Source organism: Mus pahari, chromosome 10, assembly GCF_900095145.1.
Source record: "Mus pahari chromosome 10, PAHARI_EIJ_v1.1, whole genome shotgun sequence".
In the NCBI taxonomy this organism is placed as follows: domain Eukaryota; kingdom Metazoa; phylum Chordata; class Mammalia; order Rodentia; family Muridae; genus Mus; species Mus pahari.
In genome coordinates this window covers 31284537-31309807 of record NC_034599.1, presented here as the reverse complement: position 1 = coordinate 31309807, position 25271 = coordinate 31284537, and the positions used below count along the sequence as shown (strand labels likewise).

At 38.5% G+C, this 25271-nt stretch overlaps 1 protein-coding gene across 2 annotated transcripts in view; it reads left to right on the top strand.

Annotated features, from left to right (window-relative positions):
- Stt3a (STT3 oligosaccharyltransferase complex catalytic subunit A) overlaps positions 1–25271 on the top strand; it is a 36827-nt gene extending 11556 nt beyond the window's left edge. For both annotated transcript variants that reach the window (XM_021208124.1, XM_029543154.1), the window contains exons 6-18: positions 1021–1111; positions 3424–3530; positions 4830–4994; positions 6565–6745; positions 8465–8620; positions 9735–9826; positions 12124–12279; positions 12701–12889; positions 14726–14842; positions 14961–15063; positions 21302–21490; positions 22222–22337; positions 23679–25271. In XM_021208124.1, the coding sequence (XP_021063783.1) occupies positions 1021–1111; positions 3424–3530; positions 4830–4994; positions 6565–6745; positions 8465–8620; positions 9735–9826; positions 12124–12279; positions 12701–12889; positions 14726–14842; positions 14961–15063; positions 21302–21490; positions 22222–22337; positions 23679–23717 (1701 nt within the window). In that variant the 3' untranslated portion in view covers positions 23718–25271. The remainder of the gene's footprint in view (positions 1–1020; positions 1112–3423; positions 3531–4829; positions 4995–6564; positions 6746–8464; positions 8621–9734; positions 9827–12123; positions 12280–12700; positions 12890–14725; positions 14843–14960; positions 15064–21301; positions 21491–22221; positions 22338–23678) is intronic.

Sequence of the window (25271 nt, the reverse complement as noted above, 5' to 3'; positions counted from 1 at the left end):
GACATCTGTAGTCTAGGTAGATTCTAAGCTCCTGACATCTGTAGTCTAGGTAGATTATCACTTTTTATTGAGTTGTTGTTTGGAGATAAGGTTTTCATGTGGTGCCCAGGCTGGCCATCTTTATGTCTCTGCTTTCCAGGAGCTGGAATTTGTATTTGCTATCATGCTTAGTTCCTTTTTTAAAAACTTAAATAATAACTTTATTTCTTTGTTTTAGAACTGGCTCTTTTTGTGATCCGTAGTCACTTGTAGAGGAGGGGACTAATAATCCTGTAGCAAAATAAGCTATTCTGCTGCAAATTCTGTTTTTGTTTTTGTTCTTTTTTTAGACAGAGTCTTACTGTGTACTTTTGGCTGATCTCAAACTCACCTGCTTCTGCCTCTGCCTCTGGAGTGCTGAGATTAAAGGTGTGTGCCATCATACCCAGTAGGCTCTGGTTTTGACAGCTTATGTGATTGTTGTTCTTATTTTGAGGCAGGGATGTAGTTCAAGCTAATCAGGTATAGCCAAGGATGACTTTGAATGTCTAGTCTTTACATAATCCTACCAGCTCTCAAATTCTGGTATTATAGGCATATGCCACCTTGCTTGGTTTATGTGGTTCTAGGGATCAAAGCAGGGCTTCATATATGCTAGGCACATAAACACACTACTAGCTGAGCTACATCCCTAATTACCTTCCTTTTATACTTTCTGTTTTTGTTAGTTTTAAAAAGAGTCACGTTCTTACTTAGGTTGGTCGTAAGAGCTATTTCTGCTGAGATTACAGTCCTGTTCCACTATACTAGCAGCTCAAATGATGTGTTAGTCTCAGAGTGTTTGTACTCAGTGTTAGATTTGATGAACTTATTCAGAATTGACTATGAAGGTTTGGCTTTGTTGTATTGTGTGCATTTCTAGCATCTCATATCAACCTTGGAAATAATTGAATGCTCTCAATGTGCCCCTGATAAGCAGAGTAGACTTGTAGGTCCTCAGTTATTGTAGAGGCATATCAGTGTTGACTTCTACTCTTCCAGGATGCAGGAGCTGGGCTTCTTGCTGCTGCCATGATTGCTGTAGTTCCTGGGTATATTTCTCGATCTGTAGCTGGCTCCTATGATAATGAAGGTAAGATTTAGAATGCTGAAGGAGATGTGTTTACTTTATTATCTTCTGAAGTTTCACAGGGTGCTGAATTTAGGTTCATTTCTATTGCTTAGCAATAATAAAACTGGAATTGGTGAGCAGATTAGAAATGGGCAGGAAGGGATCTTGGGTAGGCACTCTCCTCTCCTACCATCTGGTCTAGAGAGGCAGCTGGGAACTTTAAAAACTTAATGTTTATTGCTTATGTATCTGCATGCATGTATATCCCTGCTTGTATGTCCAGGTCAGAGGATAGTTTGCAGCTGACAGTTCTTTTCTATCATGTAGTTTTCAGGGATTGATTTTTAAGTCATTAGACTTGGTATCAAGTGCCTTTACAGACTGAGCAATCCTGTCAGCTCTAGCTGTGAACCCCTTTTATTATTTATTTTTAAAGATTTAAAAATTTTATTTATATAAGTACACTATAGCGGGTATGTAAGTACACTCAGACACACGAGAAGAGGGCATCGGATCGCATTACAGATGGTTGTGAGCCACCATGTGGTTGCTGGGAATTGAACTCAGGACCTCCAGAAGAGCTGACAGTGCTCTTAACTACTCTCCAACCCCAGCTAGGAACTTGTTAACAGGCCTTTATTTCCTCTCTGAACTCACATTTAATTGTTGTTTTAACATTATGATCATTGTTCTTATTTTCTTAGTGCGTCTTTAAATTGACAGTAACTTTTATTGGCTTATATTCAATGCAACATATTTTTGTTTAAACACATTGGGAAACATGTTAGCTATTATAAAGAAAGGTGATGAATTAGATTATTTTGTTCTATAATTATGAAACTAAGAGATAGATAATAGCTGTTGTCTCATAGTCTGGAATATAATAATGGGTTTATAAAAATAACTCTAGCTGAGTATGGTTGCATTTACCTATAATTCTGGCACTTAAGCAGGAAGATGGGGAGTTCAAGGCCATTCTTGACTATATAGTGAGCTTGAGGCCAGCCTGAGCTGTATAAGACATTGTTTCAGAAAATAAAAACAAATTTATAAAACCCCAAAGCTGGGCCTGATACTACATCCCTGTAATCTTGGTATTTAAAGTGAAAAGGGAAGACACTGAGTTCAAGTCCAGTCTGGGCTTCATAGTGAGTTTGAGTCTAGCTTTGTCTACATGGTGAATTATAGACCATCCCAGGCTTTTTAAAGCTCTCTAGCACTCTATTTTGATGATGTCTAGTGAAGAGAAATTAATTTGATTTTGGGTGTCAAAGGAAAGCCTTTTGAAAATGGTTAAAATTGATCTGGGCCAAATTTGGGGATCCATGAGACAATTTTTTCCAGGGGCAGGGAGTGTGTGTGGTGGAAGAACTGTGGATTGAGTCTAGGGCTTTAGGCATGCTAGATAAGTAAGTGTTGTACTTTGCAGCCAAGTCATCCACCAGTCAACTGTTGAGGACAGCAGCATTCGGAATAAAAGGTTCATCTTTATTAACATATATTAGTGGTGCTGTAACCTTCCATATACTTAAGACTAGCTAGATTTAGTGCCCACAAATAAAAGTGTTATGGCCAATATATACCAGTTGCTTTCTGTATTCTAAGTATTATTCGAGGTGCTTTATGTGTACTGTGTTTTTCTACAATGACTTCAATAAATAGGTATTTACTGGAAACTCCTTGGGCTGGAGGTGCAGGTTGGTGGATGAGGATTTGCCTAGCATGCATGAGGGAGGCCCTGTGTTTAATCCCCAGAACTTGGGGGATAAAATTATACTCAAGACTCCTTCTTACAGGAAGCAGAGACAAAGGGAAGTGAAATAATTTGCCTAAAATTATACTTGTACTGAATAGTAGTTTAGAAACCTGAACCTAAATAGTGTGCTCCAGAATTGTCTTCTGTTTTTGAAGATTTATTACCTTTTCGATTGTATGTATGTAAGTGCAAGTGCCTGAAGAGGATAGAGGAGGGGCTTAGATCACCTGGAACTGGAGTTACAGATGGCTGTGAGCCAGCAGATGTGGGTGCTGGGAACCAAATTTGGGTTTTCTGAAACAACAGTATTCTTAACCATTGAGCCATTCCTAGGAATGTTTTCTGAGGTATTCCTAAGCAGTTTTTTTTTTTCTCCCCCACGGTTGGGGTATGTTGAGACAGGGTTTCTCTATGTAGTCCTGGCTGCCCTGGATCTTACTCTGTAGACCAGGCAAACCGCAAATTCAGAGATCTCCCTGCCTCTGCCTTCTATGTGCTGGGATTAAAGGCCCAGTTCCTAAACAAGTATTGTAACATTGTGTTAGTATGGGTTTTGAATCTCTGTTGTCTTCTGCAGGAATTGCTATCTTTTGCATGCTGCTTACTTACTACATGTGGATCAAGGCAGTGAAGACTGGTTCCATCTATTGGGCTGCCAAGTGTGCCCTTGCTTATTTCTACATGGTAACTTTATATGTGTGTGTGTGTGTGTGTGTGTGTGTGTGTGTGTGTGTGTATGTATTCATGTATGTGTATACTCTGTGTCTGTCCTTTTCGTTTTTCTGGTGCAAGGAATTAAGCCCATAGTAGGCATTTGATTTATCACTGTGTTACATCTTCAGCTTGTCTACATATTTTAATTTTTTATTTTTATTTTATTTTATTTTTTTTTAGTTTTTCAAGACGGGGTTTCTCTGTGTAGCTCTGGCTGTCCTGGAACTCACTCTGTTGTAGACCAGGCTGGCCTCAAACTCAGAAATCCGATTGCCTCTGCCTCCCAAGTCCTGGGATTAAAGGCTTGCGCCACCATTGTCCAGCTAAGTTTTTTTAAAAAGATTTATTTATTTGATATATATGATGAGTACCTTTATAGCTGTCTTCAGACATACCTTAAGAAGAGGGTGTCATATCACATTGAAGATGGTTGTTAGGCACCATGTGGTTGCTGGGACTTGAACTCAGTACCTTTGGAAGAGCAGTCAGTACTCTTAATCACTGAGCCACTCTTCATCTCCAGCCCCATATTTTTAATTTAAAAATTTTCTTTTTTTACCTAGTTCTCTTTGATAATGGGGTCTTATGTATCCTTGGTTGTTCTCAAACTCTGTAGCTGAGGAAGACCTGATCCTCCTGCCTCTACTTCTTGAGAGCTGGGATTGCAGATGTGTACCATAATGTATGCTTGGCAAGCTCTCTACTAACCTAGCTACATTTTAGCCCTCTGTTTTTTTTTTTTTTTTTTTTTTTGTCTACTACTAAAAATTTCTAAATTCTGTATTACTGTATTTCCTATGGGTATATATGTTGGTTTTCTCATATTTTTCTTATATTTCCCTTAAAATTTTCCTTTCCTAATACATATNCTGCCTCTACTTCTTGAGAGCTGGGATTGCAGATGTGTACCATAATGTATGCTTGGCAAGCTCTCTTCTAACCTAGCTACATTTTAGCCTTTTGTTTTTTTTTTTTTTTTTTTTTAGTCTGCTAATAAAAATTTTCAAATTCTGTATTACTGTATTTCCTATGGGTATATATGTTGGTTTTCTCATATTTTTCTTATATTTCCCTTAAAATTTTCCTTTCCTAATACATATTTTTTTGTATAATTTTACATCTATCTCTTGACTTTCTTTACATCTCTGCTTCTCAGATTTTGTGTGTGACATAATTAGTTTCATCTCTATTTACACTGTAGCTTGGTATGTACAGTTGAACATGGTCTGCGTGGTGCTCAAAGGGACTGTTATTTCTATCCTCTCACAGGTCTCTTCGTGGGGAGGCTATGTGTTCCTGATCAACTTGATTCCTCTACATGTCCTGGTGCTAATGCTGACAGGCCGTTTTTCTCACCGGATCTACGTAGCCTACTGTACTGTTTACTGCCTGGGCACCATTCTTTCTATGCAGATTTCCTTTGTTGGTTTCCAGGTAAGCCTGAGACTTTGTAGAATTTTCTGCAGCCAAATGTTTCTGAGTAGCTTCAACTGGGTTGACTTAGGATGGCTTCTCTTAAAAGTATGAATTATAGTTTGTATTTGAGGCTGCTTTTAACTGAAACAACAGAATCATTGGTTATTAGAATCTGCTTCTAATAGCATGTCAGTATTTGTTGTATGCTCTTTGAATTTAGTGGCTCTTTGGCTTGAGTTTGTGTGAGGAGGGGGAAGAGGAGGAGGAAGAAGAGGAGGAAGAGGAAGAGGAGGAAGAAGAAGAGGAAGGGGAAGAGAAAGAGGAGGAGGAGGAAGAGGAAGGGGAAGAGGAGGAGGAGGAGAGCCTGTTTAGTTAAACAAGGTTTATTTAAATAATCAAAGTTTAAATTTCAAAAAAGGTTAAAATTCCAGCCCTTTTAGTGGAAATGATCCCATTTAGTAGCAGTGAACTCTGATCATCTTAATGGGGCCAGTGTGAGCTCTTGAAACAGTAAAGTTTCGAAGCCAGCCTGGTCTACAGACTGAGTTCCAGGACAGCCAGGGCTATGCAGAGAAACCCTGCCTAGGAAAGAAGAAAAAGAAGAAGTAAAGCACAAACCTTTTACCCAAGTTACAATATACACTTAACAGGACACTATGTGTGTTTGGCTTCTTGTGTATAGTTCTCATCTTTAAAGATAAGTACTTTTAGTCACATAATATATAAAGTTTGCTATTTGGTGAACAGTGTAAGATATGTAATATGCTAATCCTTGAGGAAGCTGGAGAAAGAAATACATACAGCTGTTTGTAGTCTACACAGTTCAGTAGTTATAGAAGGCTGTTTCCAGAGCATCAGCATTATTAGTGTCTGGGACTTGATGGAAATCCTTCTGTACAGGTAGGAGGATTAGGAATTCAAGGCCATGATTGACTACTAGTCAATTTAAGGCCATCCTGGAATACCTGAAACCTTGTCTCAACAGATAATAGAACGAACATATCAAGATCCCAGGCCAACCAAACTAAGTGAAACGATAAAAGACACCTGTTGAATAAGGGACTCTGGGGTGGGGCTTAGCATCCTGCTTTAACATTGGTTAAACCAGTGCTTAGCCCATTGGTTATGATGCCCACTAGATTTAGAGAACCACTGTATATGGAAAAGAGTAATTTACATACTATAGGAGATCTAGTGCTGTGAGACATAGGAGTCATTGATTTGTCAGGTTTGGAGATGATAATTATGTTGAATTTTAAATGGTCAGTTTTAGTGAAAGGGAATTTGGGGAAAATGCCAGTCTACACTAAGGAAATAGCCAAAGCAAATGGCATAGATGTGATTATGATGGTGTGTATGCTTTGTTGGCCTCCAAACATTCCTTGGAAAATATATTTGGTAAATTAAACCCCTTTAATATTGATTCTCATTCGCTTTGGAACTTCAGAACTCAATTGATTCCTTGAGCTAAATAGATCAGGAAAATGCCAATCTTGGATGAACTCATTCTGGGTTTTTTGTTTTGCTTTATTTTGTTGTTTTGCTCCTAATATTGCCATATATGATCGATAACCTACCTTCCCACTAGCCCGTCCTTTCATCAGAACACATGGCCGCCTTTGGAGTGTTTGGTCTCTGTCAGATCCATGCTTTCGTCGATTACCTGCGCAGCAAGTTGAATCCACAGCAATTTGAAGTTCTTTTCCGGAGTGTTATCTCCCTGGTTGGCTTTGTCCTCCTCACTGTGGGAGCTCTCCTCATGCTCACAGGTAGAGGGTTCTCTTATTTTTCTTTTTATTTCAAGCTATAAAGTTCTACTTAAAATTAACTAATTTAATTTTATGTATATGGGTGTTTTGTCTGCATGAATGCCTGTGTACCACATGTGTGCCTGGTCCCTGAGGAGGCCAGAAGAGGGCTTCAGAGTTCCTGGAACTGGATTTGCAGACAGTAGTGAGCCACCATGTCTTCTGCAAGACCAGGAAGTGCTCTTAACTGTGAGCCATCTCTCCAGTCCCAAAGTCCTACTTTTAAAACTTTATTGTGCTTATCAGCCTGTTTGGATTCTGCATAGCATAGTATCTTTGGAGAGCTGCTAAAAGGACTGTCTAGCCTTGCCAGTCTTTTCTCAGTTTCTTTCCTATTGGTTAACTTGTAGAAATTCATACACCCTTTCTCATATTTTAAACATGGCACTGGTCTCATTCTATGGAAACTAAATCCCGATGTCTCAGTCAGGGTTTCTATTCCTTCACAAACATCATGACCAAGAAGCAAGTTGGGGAAGGAAAGGGTTTATTCGGCTTACACTTCCACACTGCTGTTCATCACTAAAGGAAGTCAGGACTAGAACTCAAGCAGGTCAGGAAGCAGGAGCTGATGCAGAGGCCATGGAGGGATGTTCCTTACTGGCTTGCTTTCCCTGGCTTTCTCAGCTTGCTTTCTTATAGAATCCAAAACTACCAGCCCAGAGATGGTATCACCCACAATGCCTCCCTACCCCCCCATTACTAATTGAGAAAATGCCTCACAGCTGGATCTCATGGAGGCATTCCTCAGGGAGGCTCTTTTCTCTGTGATAACTCCAGCTTGTATCAAGTTGACATCCAAAAATGAGAATAGATGATATTCTCATTTTTTTTTCTTATATTTCTCAGAAGCTAATTTGGCATTTCTAATTCATAGCAGGATGAAGGACTTAGTTCACTTAGATTCAGGATTTGGCCTTGATTTGTTGATTTGAGCAAATCAAACGTAAGATCTTCCTTTCCAGTAGGCTTCTCTGACCCCTACTCTCAACCCCGTAAATTTATATATAGCCTAATTATTGCATTGACAAAAATACTCTCAAGTTAAAAAGAAAAGGAATGAAATTCTGTAAGTATAATTTATGGTTGTAAAGCAAAAACAGTCCTTTTCTGCCTCAGAATTTTATTGAAATGTAATGCTGTGGTCTGGTGACATGGCTCAGTGGATAGAAGTGCTTTTTGTACAACCCTGCACTCCTGGAATGAAGTGGGTAACTAAAACAGTTCAGCCACCCAGAAGCTTGGAGGTAAACTAGTCTGAAATATAAAGCGTGGCAGAAACAATCAGGGAACTCCAACTTCAGACAAGGTGGATGGCAAGAACTGGCTCCCACAAGTGTCGTCTTTTTTGTTTTTTTTTTGTTTTTGTTTTTGTTTTTTGTTTTTTGAGACAGGGTTTCTCTGTGTAGCCCTGGCTGTCCTGAAACTCACTCTGTAGACCAGGCTGGCCTCGAACTCAGAAATCCGCCTGCTTCTACCTCCCACGTTCTGGGATTAAAGGCGTGCGCCACCACGCCCCGCCACAAGTGTCTTCTTACTTCAACACTTCTGCACACACTCAGACACATTACACAGGCACACTAATAATAAAAATGAGATGGAATGTTAGTAATTAGTTAGCATTTTAGCTTAATGTTTTAGGGATATATGTTAAATATTGATTGTCTTTTTTTCTTTCAGGAAAAATTTCTCCCTGGACAGGGCGTTTCTACTCTCTGCTGGATCCCTCTTATGCTAAGAATAACATTCCCATTATTGCATCTGTGTCTGAGCACCAGCCCACAACCTGGTCCTCCTACTATTTTGATCTACAGCTCCTTGTCTTCATGTTTCCAGGTCTGTCTTGCATTTTGAAGTGACCATAAGAATTACTCTTTGATTCCAAATATATTAACTACTCTCTTAATTTTTTATATATTTTTACATAATTTTATTATAATACTATAATATATTTTGTATTTGTATTATAAATACATTACAATATTATAAAATAATACAATAATTTTTATTATATATTTACAAATATTTTTATTTATATGTATGGGTATGTGCATATATGTACAGTTCCTTGCAGAAATCAGAAGAGGGTATTGGATACCCTGGAGGTTAGGGGCAATTGTGAGTTGTTCCGTATGGGTACTTATTATACTTAATACTTAGAAGCGTATTTTTCACCCAACTCAGTTTTCTTCTTGGCTTGTTGAAGTTCTATGTTGAGTTTTTGTAGTTAAAGCAATTTGTTACTATAAAGGTAATAAGTTAAAAAACACAAACAAGGAAATTTACACTAGATCTGACTACTTGTCCTACATTAACATTTTAACCACTCCCCACATTTTAACCATACCACTACATTAGATGTAGTGCTGAATGTTTATCATTTTAGCACTTGGACTCCTGAGGCAGGAGGATTGTGAGTTTGAGTTTGCCCTAGGCTACATAGTGAAACATTCTCAAAAAGCCATAACAAAAAAATCTCATTGTCAGTATTAGTTAATTTCGAGACAGGATTTTACTGTTTATTCCTTGCTAATCTGGAACTTGCTACATATGGCAGGCTGGCTTCAAACTTACAGAGATCTGCCTGCCTCTATCTTCCTTGCGAGTGCTGGGATTAAAGGTTTTGGATCAGATTTTTTCATGTGTACACATGTGTAAAGATGTGGAAAAGGACAAAGGACTTATAACTTCTTGAAGCAGCATCTTAATATATTTCATACTTAAAATATGGTGTAATTAACCATCTCTTCTGCTAGGCATAAGATTATTTGTATTCATTTGGTTTGTAAAAATATTATAGTAAACATCTTTGCATATTTTTTCTGATAGATTTGTAGAATTACTTACTGAGATAAATGTGTGAAGTCATCCAGTCATAATAAAGATATTTGCCCTTGTAGATGTCTGTCTACAGGGCTCAGCTACTTACTTTTCTTTCCCTCTTTTGTAGTTGGCCTCTATTACTGCTTTAGCCACCTGTCTGATGCTCGGATTTTTATCATCATGTATGGTGTGACCAGCATGTACTTTTCAGCTGTAATGGTGAGGAATTCCCTCAGTTTTAGCGAAACTTTATCCCTGACTTGGAGGTCTTTTCTTTTCCTTTTGTCTAGCTGAACTAGAAAAAAAATATTGAAGATTATGCAAAGCTGCTTGCAGTTGTTAACCCTTTTTTGGAATGCAAAGAGACTCATATTCTGTTCGTGGTGTCTAATTTTCTTGGGCTCATAATCTTGTGTTAGGTACTTCATTGAATTTGGAGCAGATTAAAGAAAGACATGTTCATGGGACTGCTGTTACAGGCAGTAGTGAGCCACCTGATGTGGATGCTGCAAACCAAACTCAGGTTGTTCCCCAGAAGAGTGGGAAGAATAAGCACTAAGCCCCTGGGGTGGACTTTAGTGTCTTAAGGCCTTGAGCATAGTGTTTCCTGCTTTGTTGTTAAGGCAGAGAAAGTTTTATGTAAAGTTATGATATATCTTACCTACTTCAGAATATTATTTTATTTATTTATTTTTTTGTGTATGAGTGTTTTATCTTAGTGTGTGTCTGTGTTCTGTGTGCGTATTTGGCACCTTTAGAGGTCAGAAGAGGTTGTTGGATCCCCTTGATAATCTGAGTTATTGACAGATATGAGCTGCCATGTGGGTTCTGGGAATTGAACCCAGGTCCTCTAGAAGGGTAGCCAGCGCTTCTAACCACTGGGCCATCTCTCCAGCCTTTTCTTTTTGTTTATAAATATATATTTAAAGATCATAAACAACAGTAAAAATGTATTTTAGCTGCGGTTGGTGGTATAGACTTGTGGTCCCAACACTTGGGAAGTTGAATCATATGTTCAAGGATGGTCTAGGAAATGTGGAAACTCTCTATCTTGAAAAACAAAATGAACAAAGACAAGTTTTTTTTTAATTAATTGATTTTTTTATTTTATGTGCACTGTTTTGCCTGTATGTATATCTGTGTGTGGGTGTCAGATCTTGGAGTTACAGATAGTTGTGAGCTGCCATGTGGAATCGAACCTGGGTCCTCTGGAAGAGCAGTCAGTGTTCTTAACCACTGACCCTTCTCTCCAGCCCCCAGAAATAAGTTTATAAAAAAAGTAAATTTTTAATTATATAAGTAAGTTTGTAAAACATATTATTTAAAACATAAATATATATACATTTAGATCTGCAGTAGAGATTGCTATTTATATTTATGGTTTGAGGCAAAGTATTTTTCCCTGAGTTTTATTTTCTTTTTAAGATTTATTTATTTTTATTTATATGAGTACACTGTAGCTATCTTCAAATACACACCAGAAGAGGGCACTGGATCCCCATTAGAGATGGCTGTGAGCCACCATGTAGTTGCTGGGAATTGAACTCGTGACTTCTGGAAGAGCAGTCAGTGCTCTTAACCGCTGAGCTCTCTCCAGCCCTTTCCGCCAAGTTTTAATTATGTGTGTATATGTATGTGCCTGTGTGTGGTATGTGCATTTTAGTAAAGGAGCCCTGGGAGCCAGAGGCAGGCTCTTGTGAGCTGCTGCTTGTATGCTGGGAACTAAATTCAGTAGATGATCCTGAGTCATCTTTTCAGCTCTAAAGGTTATCATTTATTATGTTTATGTGCATGTATGTTTATGTGCTTGTGTGTATGCCACATGCTAGTAGGTGCTTCCAGAGTTCAGAAGAGAGCATGACTATTGGGAACTGGACTCCCGCCCCCTGGAAAAGCAACACATGTTCTTGCTGCTGAGTCATCCTCCAACCCTTGCTTAGACTTTTTTTTTTAAACTTCTAATGATGTATATGTGTCCAGAAGAGGATGATAGATCCTCAAGCTGGAGTCCTAGGCATTTATGAACTGCCTAACTTTGAAGAATTTAGATCTGGAAGAGCAGTATGTGCTCAGAGTCACTGAGCTAATTCTCTAGCCTTGGCATTGAATTTTCTTTGTCTTTTTTTCTGGTTTTGCTTGTTTGTGACAGGGTTTCTCTGTAGCCCTGTCTGTCCTTGAACTCATTCTGTAGACCAGGCTGCCCCTGAATTCAGAGATGCACCTGTCTCTGACTCCTGAGTGCTGGGATTAAAGGCGTGCACCACCAATGCCTAGCCTTTCTCAGCATTTTGATTGCTGGAATTACAGGCTTGCACTGCAACTGGCTCAACTGCAGTAAAGTTTAAAAAGTACATACTTCTCTCATGCTATAACTATATCATATAGTTTCTATTCCATTTTTTCTGGAATAGAGTGTTTGTTGGAAATTGCTAAGTTGACATCATAGTCTACTAAAAGATTAAAGTTTGTCATCTGTGAAACACTGATTATACTGATATTATTCTTGTTCCTTTTAGGTGCGTCTAATGCTGGTATTGGCACCTGTTATGTGCATTCTTTCTGGCATTGGTGTCTCCCAGGTGCTGTCCACATATATGAAAAATCTGGATATAAGTCGTCCAGACAAGAAGAGCAAGAAGCAACAGGATTCTACTTACCCTATTAAGAATGAGGTGAGGGGCTGGAGTGATTGCTCAGTGCTTAAAGGCACTGACTGACTGCTCTTCTAGAGGTCCTGAGTTCAATTCCCAGCAACTACATGGTGGCTCATAACCATCTGTAATAGGATCTGATGCCCTCTTCTGGTGTGCCTGAGGACAGCTACAGTGTACTCATATAAAAAAAAATCTTAAAAAACGAAAGAATGAAGTGAGGTTTAAGTAACATGTTGGCTGGGAAAAATGTGCATGTGCATGTGTGTGTGTGTGTGTGTGTGTGTGTGTGTGTGTGTGTGTTAGTTATTTGCTTATGTTCAAGAGGTATTAGATCAATGTCTTGAGTGGTCAGAGTTAATTTATGCATCCTAACATATTTTGCTCTCACATACGAAGCTGTTTGTGTGTTTGGTTTACTGTACAGTTCTTTGTTCTGTAGGTGGCAAGTGGGATGATACTGGTCATGGCTTTTTTTCTCATCACCTACACGTTTCATTCAACTTGGGTAACCAGTGAAGCCTATTCTTCTCCCTCCATTGTACTGTCTGCTCGTGGTGGGGATGGCAGTAGGATCATTTTTGATGACTTCCGAGAAGCATATTATTGGCTTCGTCACAATACTCCAGAGGTAAAAATTTGGGAGGAGTTGGGTAGTGCTTGGATAGTGTTGAAGACGCTTGAAATTGTTGTAAATCTGACAACTTTTAGAAAAATTAAAAATTCAGAAGCTTAGTTTTTTTCGAGATGGGGTTTCTCTGTATAGCCCTGGATGTCCTGGAACTCACTCTGTATAGACCAGGCTGGCCTCGAACTCAGAAATCTGCCTGCCTCTGCCTCCCAAGTGCTGGGATTAAAGGCGTGCGCCACCACTGCCTGGCTAGAAACTTAGTTTTTAATAAGTTTTAAAGACCAAGTGTCTTCTAGAGTAGTGGTTCTCAACCTATGGCTCATGGCCTCTTTGGTAAACCTGTGTTTCCAAAAATATTTACGTTATGATTCATAACAGCAAAATTACAGTTATGAAGTAGCCATGAAAATAATTTTATGGTTGGGGGTCACTACAACATAAGGAGCCGTATTAAACGGTTGTAGCATTAGGAAGGTTGAGAACCACTGGGTTAGAGTAACTTAAATTCTATATTCTGTTTGGATACCTGTGTTGATATGATAGTGGTTTTATTTATTTATTTTTTTGTTTTTCGAGACAGGGTTTTCTCTGTGTAGCCCTGGCTGTCCTGGAACTCACTTTGTAGACCAGGCTGGCCTCGAACTCAGAAATCCGCCTGCCTCTGCCTCCCGAGTGCTGGGATTGAAGGTGTGCACCACCATGCCCGGCTGATAGTTGTTTTAATATAAGGCAGATCAACCCAGTTACAACAGAAGAAAATGTTTTATGCCTGCTATAGAAAAAGCAGACACTAGAATAACCAGTTACCACTTAATAATAATGGCCTATAATTGTTTAGTTTATGTCTCTAGAGGATCTGATTTCTTTTGTAGTAGCTTTTGAGAATAGCATTTCAGAGTCAGATTTGCTTAACATCCAAACCAAGAATTTTTTTTTTAAAGTAGTGTTGGGGATTGAACCTAGAACCTTAGCATATGCTAGGCACACAATCTACCACTGAACTGTTCACCCAGCTCCCAAACTAAGAATCCTTTAATCCTTGCCATCATAGTTTGTGTTTTGTGTTTTCCGTTCTATCATTGCATTGTAGTAACTGATTTTATATTATTAAGAGTCATTTAAATTACCTAATGACAAACTAGGAGTGTTGGCACGTGTATTTTATCCCAGCATTGAGGATGCAGAGGCAAGTGAACCGCTTAGTTTGAGGCCAATCTGAGACCCTGTTTTGAAAGAAAGGCATTTAAGTACGTAATGACACTAAGCTTATTTATTTAGCTATACTTCATAGTCTTCCCTACATCTCTTGATGCACTGTTCTTGTTTCAATGATCTGGAATTAAGATATTTGGGAATGTTGGATTATGTATAATTTTAAATTATTTCCTGACTATATATAAATGGAGGAGTAGATGCCCCAATTTTCTTTTCTTTTCTTTTCTTTTCTTTTCTTTTCTTTTCTTTTCTTTTCTTTTCTTTTCTTTTCTTTTCTTTTCTTTTCTTTTCTGTTTTTTTTTTGTTTTTTTTTTTTTGTTTGTTTGTTTTTTGAAACAAGGTTTCTCTGTGTAGCTCTGGCTGTCCTGGAACTCACTCTGTAGATCAGGCTGGCCTCAAACTCAGAAATCCACCTGCTTCTGCCTCCCAAGTGTTAGGATCAAAGGCGTGTGCCACCACTGCCTGGTCCAATTTTATTTTCTTGTTAGCGTACATTACTTTGTGAAGAAACTGATTAATTGGGCAAGTCTTACTTGCTATCAAAGATGCCTTTACTCTTCTTTAGCATTTGGATTTTAAGAGTAGTGAGATAAACATTTATCTATTTTCATCTTGTTTTAGGATGCAAAGGTCATGTCATGGTGGGATTATGGCTATCAAATTACTGCAATGGCAAATCGGACAATTTTAGTGGACAATAACACATGGAATAATACCCATATTTCTCGAGTAGGGCAGGTAAGGTAAAGGGGTCCTTTAAGTGTCTGTCTGGCATGTGAAGTCTCTGGGATTTGTGTCGCTAGGAGAGGAGGTTGACTTGAGATTTTATTTGAGAATTGTACATTCATTTTTCTAGGCAATGGCATCCACAGAAGAAAAAGCCTATGAAATTATGAGGGAGCTTGATGTCAGCTATGTGCTTGTCATTTTTGGAGGCCTTACTGGGTATTCTTCTGATGGTAATGTACTTGATACTGTATCTAGCTGCAAGGCATCGATTCTTAGAAAATTTAGTGGATCAGTTATTGCTTTATTTATTTATATTTGTTTTTGACCGAGTCTCATGTGACTCAGGCAGGTCTTGAATTTGCTGTATTCATAAGGATAACCTTGAACTACGAGTCTTTCTGCTTCTACTGCTGGAGCTACAGGCATACACCATCTGTCTATATTTTCTCTCTTTTTAAAGAAAAAGTTAGGTGTGTGTGTGTGTATACAAAGGAAAAGTAACTTTCACAAAACTGAAATTAATAATATGTTTTTGTTTTTGCTTTTAAAGTTAAACAATTCTAGAGGTTTAAAGTAAGTGGTTGTTTCATGGCCCTAAACTTAAATAAGCACCCTTAAAATCAGCCCCCAGAAGCAGCAATTCCTGTCTTTAGTTTCTTAGGTTTTTATTTTTTGTGCTAGGCATTGATTCCTGGAGCTAGGCAAGCACTGCACTACTAAGCTATACTCTCAAATCTTTATATTTTAAAATTCCTGCTATTCTGGGATTGATTAGTTTTAATTGTATTTTATCAAGGTCTCTTTAAAAGGTTGTTTTATTTCTTTTTTTCTTTTTTCTTTTTCTTTTTTTTTTTTTAAAGATTTATTTATTTAATGTAAGTACACTGTAGCTGTCTTCAGACACTCCAGAAGAGGGTGTCAGATCTTGTTACGGATGGTTATGAGCCACCATGTGGTTGCTGGAATTTGAACTCCGGACCTTTGGAAGAGCAGTCGGGTGCTCTTACCCACTGAGCCATCTCACCAGCCCCCTATTTAATTTATTTTTGTGTGTGTGTGTTTGGGGGATGCATGTATCCCATGCATGTTAGAAGACAACTTGTGGAAGTTGGTTCTTTACTTCCACTGTGTTCATCCAGGGATTCAATTTTGGTCATGAAGCTTGGAAGCAAGCACATTTACTTGTAAGCCATCTCACTGGCCCTCTATGAGCTCCTTGCAGTTGATAAAGTGTTTTACCCCTCACCTCACAGTTCTCCTCTTTTCTGTGTTTTTAGTATAATCTTCAACTTTTAATTAAATCTAGGTGTTTTGAACTTATGACTGTAAATACTTACTGCTCAGTCAATCAATCTGAGGTTACCTTCCTTCCTATCTCAAATATTTTCCTTTCCTACAGCTAGTGAGTATGTTGTATTTCTATGTTAATTTTCTTTGAATGTGTGGCTTCTTCTACACAATTACAGAGTTTGCTGCTACAAATCCAGTTCTATGCCTGCTTCTGAAAGATGCTTCTATTTTATTTTAAATAAGACTATTTCAAATGTATCTTGTATAAACAAAATAAAATTGATAATAGCAGGAATAGCAGACAATTGCCCCAGTACTGTTTGGTAGTAATTATTATATATATGTATATGTAATTAAGTACTATATAAATATTTATTTGTATGTCTACATATCTGCTTATTTGTGTGTGTGTATGATTTTGTGTGTGTGTGTGTGTGTGTGTGTGTGTGTGTGTATGTGTTTAGTAGGATAGTTCTATAGGATGTGATAGTACACATCTGCAGTTTCCACTCTTTGTGGGCAGGAAGGTCACTAGGTTGAATCTACTTTAGGCTGTATAGCAGGATCTTATCTGTCGAAAAGCACTGCAAAATGCAGTTTCCTGAAGTCTGCTTACTTACTTACTTAGTAACCACTGTCAACTGAGTAGAATATGTTGAATGTTGGAATAAATGTGTCATTATTTGTGACATATTAGAAAATTTTTATGAAATTTAGGAAGTGAGCAATTACCATTAGTAATTTAGCATGAAAAGAAATATTGCTTAGAGTCTCAGTTAGGGTTTCTGTTGCTGTGACAAAGCATTCTGATCAAAAGCTACCTGGGAAAGAAAGCATTTATTGTATCTTATAGATTTTCTGTTTATCCAGGGAGGCTAGGGAAGGAACTCAGATCAGGGACAGAGGCAGGAGCTGATGCAAAAGCCATGGAGGAATGTTGTTGCTTACATGCTTACTTCTTGTGCCTTGATCAGCCTGCTTCTTGTAGCACCCTGAACCAACCATCCCAGGAGTGGCCCTACCCACATTGAACTGGGCCCTCCCCTCACTAATCATCAGTCAAGACAGTGTACCACCTGCTTGCCCATGGGTTAATCTGATGTGGACATTTTCTCAGCCAAGGCTGTTTTTATTCAAGTGATTCTAGTTTATGTCAAGTTTACAAAATAAAAACAAAGCAAGTGACCCCAGAACAAAATTAACCAACACACTTGTCAAGAGGTCTTGATTAGAGATTTTTTTTTTTTTTTTGTTTAATTTTATTTTGAATTTGTCCGCATGTGTGCAATTGCAAGGTTGACTTCTTTCCAGTTAAATGGTACTGGCTGGTATGTGAGTCTTTAGGGATCCATCAGTCTATCCCTAGTATTGGAATTATAAGTATGTGCTACCATGCCCAGCTTTTATAAGGGTACTGGGTATTGAATTCAGGTGCTTATGTTTTTGTGGCAAGCACTTTACTGACTGATGCCTTAAGATTTTCTTTCTTAAAAAGTTCTAGACAGGGACTTGCTGTATCGTGAGGATGGGCTGGCTGAGTGTGGTGATAATTGCCTTTAATCCTAGTGAGATTCAGGAAAGCCAAGATTATGTAGAGGGACTCTGTCTCAAAAACAAACATACAAACAAACAACTTACAGAGGGAGAGACATGATCTCACTGTGTAAACTGGCTGGTTTCAAATGCACAATGTTGACCAGCTGTTCTCAAATTCATAGTGTTTGAGGCACCTGCCTTTGCCTCCCAAATGCTGGCATTAAGCCATGCACCACCACACGCAGCTGTTGCTTAATATTGTCTAGTCTCTTACATGTGAGACTGCATCCATCAGGTTTTGATCCTTTTGAAGTTACTGTACCCATCTACTTGATTTTTATGGTCTCCGCACTGCTTGTGAAGGTGCTCTGTAGATTATATTGCTTATAGTAAGATGATTTAACTTAACTTGCCTTTGAGTGTTTGGTAACAGCAGTGGTTTTTGTGTTTACCACAGTAAATAGTTGTGGCAAAACCCAAGGTTGGGAATTAACAACTTTTGTTTGCATTTCAAATACCCTATCTGTGCTTGATGAATTTTAAAACAGTGTTTTGAAAAATAAACCTTAAGATATACTTTGTTTACTGCTTTATCATATCCAGAGCTTAACTGAAAATATCTTTCTGTTTACTCTGAATTAATAAAAACAAGCTGGGCACTGTTGTGCTTACCTGGAATCCCAGCATTTGGGAATAGAAGCAAGAAGATCAGGAGTTCAAGGTCTGCCTCAACAAGACAAAGAGTTTAAGATCAGCCTAGGCTATATAATTAGACTGTCTTTAAAAAGAGGCAAACAAATTATTACATGTATAACAAAAAGTAGTCTCTATTAAGCATACTCATGGGGCTGGAGAGATGGCTTAGCGGTTAATAGCACTGACAGCTCTTCTGAAGGTCCTGAGTTCAATTCCCAGTAACCACATGGTGGCTCACAACCATCCGTAAATAGATCTGGCACCTTCTTCTGGAGTGTCTGAAGACAGCTACAGTGTACTTACATATAATAAATAAATCTTTAAAAAAAAAAAGCATACTCATACATTGTTATATTTATTTATGTGTTAATTTGTGTGATTTGTGTGGGGATGCATGTGTCATACATACATATGGCCATCTGAGGGCAACTTTGTAGCATCCATTTTGCTTTTTTTTTTTTTTAAATCGGTTATTTTGTTTATTTACATTTCAAATGTTGTCCTCCTTCCATTTCCTCTCCCCAAATCCCCCATCCCATACCCCTTCCCCTTTGCCTCTATGAGGGTGCTCCCCAACTCACCCACCTATTTCCTCCTCACTGCTCTAGTATTCCCCCTTATACTGGGGTATCAAGCCTCCATAGGATCGAGGGCCTCCTCTCCCACTGATGCCAGATAAGGCCATCCTTTACTATATAAGGAGCTGGAGCCATTGGTCCCTCCATGTGTACTCTTTGGTTGGTGGTTTAGTCTCTGGGAGCTCTGGGGTTGGGGTGGGGGGGCTGTCCAGTTAGTTGATATTGTTGTTCTGACCGTGGGGTTGCAATCCCCTTCAGCTTCTTCAGTCCTTTTCCTAATTCATTGGGGTCCTCAAGCTCAGTCAGATATTTGGCTCTATCTGCATGTGTATTGGTCAAGTACTGGCAGAGCCTCTCGGGACAGCTCTACCAGGCTCTTGTCAGCAAGCGTTTCTTAGCAGGGTTTGGTGTCTGCATATGGGATAGATCCCTAGGTGTGGCAGTCTCTGGATGGCCTTTCCTTCAGACTCTGCTACATTTTTTTGTTTCTGCATTTCCTTTAGTTAGGAACAATTCTGGATTAAAAGTTTTGAGATAGGTGGGTGACTCCATCCCTCAACTGGGGCCATGCCTATCTACTGGAGGTGGTCTCTATAGATTCTATCCCCTGGTTTGTTGGTAATTTTGTCTAATGTTATCCCTGTTGGGTCCTGGTAACCTCTTGCTTCCCTGGCATCTGGGACTTTCTAGTGGCTACCCCCTGCCCCTGCATCCACCACTGCTACATACTTCTGTTCAATTTTCTGACCCTCTGTGCTCATCTCCTATCTCTTCCCACATCTGATCCTGCCCTCCCTTTTTCTTCCCTCCCCCTCCCCTCTCCCTCCCAGGCCCCTGCCTCCTTCTACCTCCTGTGATTATTTTGTTCCTCCCTCTATGCTGGACTGAAGCATCTACATTTTGGTCTTCCTTCTTATTAAGTTTCTTATGGTCTGTGGGTTGTATCATTGATATTCTGAGCTTTTGGGCTAATATCTACTTACCAGTGAGAATAAATCATGTGTGTTCTTTTGTGTGTGAGTTACCTCACTCAGGATAATATTTTTCTAGTTCCAACCATTTGCCTAAGAATTTCATGAAGTCATTGTTTTTAATAGCTGAGAAATACTGCATTGTATAAATGTACCACATTTTCTGTATCCATTCTTCTGTTGAGGGACATCTGGCTATTATAAATATGACTGCTGTGAAAATAGTGGAGCATGTGTCCTTGTTATATGTTGGGACATCTTTTGAGTATATGTAGCATCCATTTTCTCTTTCCACCTTTACATAGGTTATAGAGCTTGAACTCAAGTTTCCAGGCTTTCACAGCAAGCTCCTTACCTCCCCCCTAAGCCCCTTCTCCAGGCTGTCTCACTAGCTTACATTACTATTCTTTAGAAATCATTTAGGGGGTGGAGGAAATGGCTTAGGAGATAAGAATATTTGCTTTAAATATAAAGGCCTGAGTTCAAATCCTCAGAAACCAACTAAAATGCCTGGCTTGCTTGTTTATTCACTCATCACTTTCACTGGGGTGGGGATAGGAGGATCCCCAGGCTTGCTGGCATATCTCCAAGTTCAGTGAGACCCTGTCTTAAGTGAATAAAACAGAAGGTGATAGAGTAGGACATTGTCTTATACACATTTGTATTTTATTTATTTATGAAATGAAAAGTTCTATTTCTTCATGGCTACATCTTATTGTGTTTTCAGTGTTCTTAATCACGCATCCCCCAAAACACCTGGAACTTAACTATGTGGACTAGACTAGCCTTAAACTTAACAGAGATTCATCTGCCTGTTTCCCAAGTGCTAGGGTTAAAGGTGTGCACTTGGCTTCCAGTTTAACTTTTTATTTAATGTTTATGAGGGCTTAGAATAAATATTATAGTATAGATTCATTTATATAAAAGCTTGAAGCTATGTAGCCCAGGCTTGCCTTGAATGCAAAAAACTCTTCTCTTAGCTTCCCAGTGCTGGGATTATATATAGACAGTCACCACTGTGCCTAGTTTCCACCTTATATTCTTACAGCACTTCTAAATTGGTAAGAATCATACTTCAAGTGCTTATTTAAGTATATGTGGCTACTGGCTACTTCTTGCAGTAGCTTAGCCCTATGTAATTTGTAGGAATACTTTCAGTGTGGCTTAAAACTGGACCAATAATAGCATACAATTTCAGTGATTAACAATTTCTAATAAAAGTTTTATATTTTTAGGAAGTGTTTTGCTTGCACACTATCCTGTTTTTACAGTTAAATGATAGCATTCCTTATTAGGAAAATATGATGGAAATTTCTTTAGAAATAGTGATATTTTCAGTGAGTTCTTGAGAACCAGCAGCCTTTCTCATGCAGCAGTGCATTCATTTTTTTCTCTAGATATCAACAAGTTTCTTTGGATGGTCCGGATTGGAGGAAGCACAGAGACAGGAAGACACATTAAGGAGAATGACTACTATACTCCAACTGGGGAATTCCGTGTTGATCGTGAGGGTTCTCCGGTGCTGCTCAACTGCCTTATGTACAAAATGTGTTACTACCGCTTTGGGCAGGTCTACACAGAAGCCAGTGAGTGTGATTCATAATGCTAACAGCAATAGTAATAGCTGACACATACTGTGTTTTTCATGCTCTGCGCTTAGTCGTTTTAACTCATTTAGTCCTCACAGCAACCCAGAAGATAATTTAAACTAATGTTAATGACATTTTTATATATGAGGAAGTTGAGCCCACAGGTTACTGAACTCTAGCTAATATCATGTGATAATTAGGATTCAAACTCAGTCTGCCTTTAAGTTCTGTGCTTTAAAAAATTATCTTTTATTTTGTGTATATCAACAAAGAATATCACAGTGTGAGAAAGAATAAAAGAAAAAAAGTGCTTTTTCACTATTTAGATGAGTACATTGAGAAGGATTTGGTCAGGTTAAATCCTGTCTTTCAGTTTTGTTTCTTCATCTGGGAAAACTTTTGCAGTATACACAAGTCGTGGACTTGTGGTCCATGGAAGGGTTACTAGTGTTAGATCTTTGGATAACAGTCCTCAGGAGTAGAGTGCCTTAAAAGTCACCTTGTAGACTTAGAAGACAGATGCTACATGGACCCTGCCAAGCATCACATTGGACAGGACTCAAGTAGGGTAGCGCTTGATTTGCCCATTCTATCTGATGCTCCTCCTTACAGACTCTAGTCAAAGTGCAGGCTGGGAAATAGTACAGTCAGTGCAGTAGATGATATGCAGCTTCCATCTCTTTAGGAAATCAACTTGTATAATAGATGTTTTCTCTCGTTGATTTTAGAGCGTCCACCAGGCTTTGACCGTGTTCGAAATGCTGAGATTGGTAATAAAGACTTTGAGCTTGACGTCCTAGAGGAAGCGTATACCACAGAACACTGGCTAGTCAGGATATACAAGGTGAGGAGATGCTGCAGGTCTCAGAAGTTGTTCTTGTGCTTATAGGTTTGTTTGTTCTAGTAATCAGTTTCCCAAATAGGGACATTTTTAATAAATGGCACCTAGTTTCAAAGTAGCTTATAAGTCACTTGAAGTGTTATTTATTTATTTGGGTGTGCGTGTGTTTCAACTTTGTGGAGTTGATTCTCTTTAGTTTTGTATAGGTTCATCAGACCTGTATGTCACTAAACCATCTGACCAGACCAAAATACTACTAATTATATTTTTTGATTATTCTTATAGAGGAGACATCCCAGTTGGTGGTTGTTATGACATTTCTTATTCTTTAAAAAAACATTTTTTACTACATTTTTATATGGGGCGGGGGAGGCATCTTTATATGGGAGGCGGGCATGCCATGTACTGAGGTCAGAGTACAGCGTGTACCGATCAGTTCTTTCATTGTGATGGGTCCTGGAGATCAAAACCAACTGCCCTTACTCACTGGACTGTCTTGCCAGACTAGCTAGTCCTTTTTTTAATTTTAGTTTTAGGGATAAAGTCTCAGGCTGACATCCAGGTTGGCATTAAAATTACTGTGTAGCCCAGGTTGACTTTAAACTCAGATCCCAGTTCTTTATAGCCTTTGGTGTGGTAGCATTACAGATGTGGCCACTGAACTTGTTGCAGCAATACTGTTCCAGGTAGGGATTGGAATAGCTTGGGGATTAGGGGAAATGCATGTGTTTGTGTTTTTAAATTACTTTTTTTTAAAACAGCATTTTTTTAAAAAAAAGATTTATTTATTTTATGTATATGAGTAAACTCTAGCTGTCTTCAGACACACCAGAAGAAGGCATCAGATCCCATTACAGATGGTTGTGAGCTACCATGTGGTTGCTACGAATTGAACTGAGGACCTCTAGAAGGGCAGTCAGTGCTCTTAACCGCTGCGTCATCTCTTCAACCCCAAACTATGTTTTCTTTTTGCTGAATTTATGATACATAATCACATGATGTCATGTAAGAGTGTGTTACATCTCTTATATGAGAAATGATTGAACCACATATTTAGAGAAGCAGAGGCAGGGGGATTGAGTATGAGGCCAGCCTAGGCTACATAGCAAAACCCTATCTCAAATAATAGAAAAAAAAACCCGAATGATTGAAGTCTTTTGGTCAATGTCAAAGTTAGTGTATACTGGTTCTTAGAGCTACTCTAAAAGGCTAGATTGACAGTAGGTAGGCTTTATCTCATGCTAATTTATTCACATGCCAAAATGTATAATCCTTTCTGCTTACAGTGGAACTTGTAGATCTTTCCAAGTTGACCTTTTGGTAAATATTGTCTTTATGTTGCAGGTAAAGGACCTGGATAATCGAGGCTTGTCAAGGACATAAATGTCACATTGTGCCCTGAGCATTATGCTTCGCACTGAGCGCGTCATGTTGAGGACGCTGAAGATTTTTTTTTTATATGCAGTTTATAAGAACAGCCGGATGGGGTTTGAATTGTCTGCAAGTTTTGCCCTGGACAATATGGGCTGGGCCAAGTGAAATGATTTTTATAATTCTGAGCAGGTTACCAAATGAAATGTTATGGCTTTACTTTGGTCAATTAAAAGGGGAGGGGGGGAAGGATTTTTTTTTAAATGTGCCTTATTTGTTTTGACTTAAAATTGGCTGATACGAGGATCACAGAAGTGAATGGATGGAAGACCACATCCATGCTCTAGGTCCCCAAATGAACCAAATAGGAGCATATTTTTTTCTCCTATCAGCAATCTCAAGGACTAGCTCTGGTTCTACAAATATAAACAACTTTGTCACACTTTTTTGTTTTTTAGCACCCAGGTACAATGCTTTCCATATAATGGGTGCTTAATAAATTTTTATCAAATTAATAAATGTTTCTGGGACCAGAGGAGTGCAGTTTCTGGGCAAGAAAAACAGCTTTCTTGCTGTTATATGTATGTTCTCGATGTCTATTTCTTTAGAAGCTCTTTGGCTTTATAAGGACAGAAAGTTGCTGAGTATTCCTGATCTCACCAGTATCCTTTCAAACTAATGACAGTTATTCTTTTTCTAAGTAGAAATGTGAAGGAAAAGTGACTAATCCAGTAGTTTTTAAGATCAGTGAAACATATCAGTCCTAGAGGAAGACACTCCTCCAACATCAGGTTGATGATCAGTAGATGTTTCTGGAATCTGATGTAATTATGTGTACCTATATGAAATTTAGGCATTCAATACTTCACTAAACCTAAAACACAGTAAATGGCATTGCTTATTTCCTTTAGACTGCACTAAATCTCTTAGGGTTATCCACCGTGAACTTCTGTTTTTCTTAGTGTCAGTCTGCTGTGTTCATATACCACTTGAGGCTTGATTACTTGGTTTTGAATCCCTTGCTAAAATATATACATAGGAAGTGGGAAGTATTGCTACTAGCAGGTACTTTGATATCATTGCCAGTCTGACTGCAAGAAAAGAGACTTCAAAAACTACAGAGCACAGAGATCCCATAGATATTTTGTGTCAGGATAAATAGCTTTCTGTTCTGTACAATACGGTATTTCATGTATTTTACAACATAGGACATAAACGATGTATATAAATCATCTTAAAATAATTATAGTGTTTCTATTTAAGAAAAGCGGAGGAATTATATGACTTTTAGGTAGTCACATTGGTACTCAATGCATATCTGCTTAGGTGTATATGTATACCTAAGGGCTTCTTCAAACTGGTGTATGTACTGTGTATTTTAACTGTGGTTGAAATTTAGATTTAACAGACGATTTGATATCCTATATGTAAATACATTATTTGATTTATATACAGAACTACTGCCTTGTGGGAAAGGTTAACCTGAGACTTATCAATATGATTAACATTACAGGTTATTAGTAAGCTTTCTCTATAATATAAATGGGATACCCCCTTTTCATATCA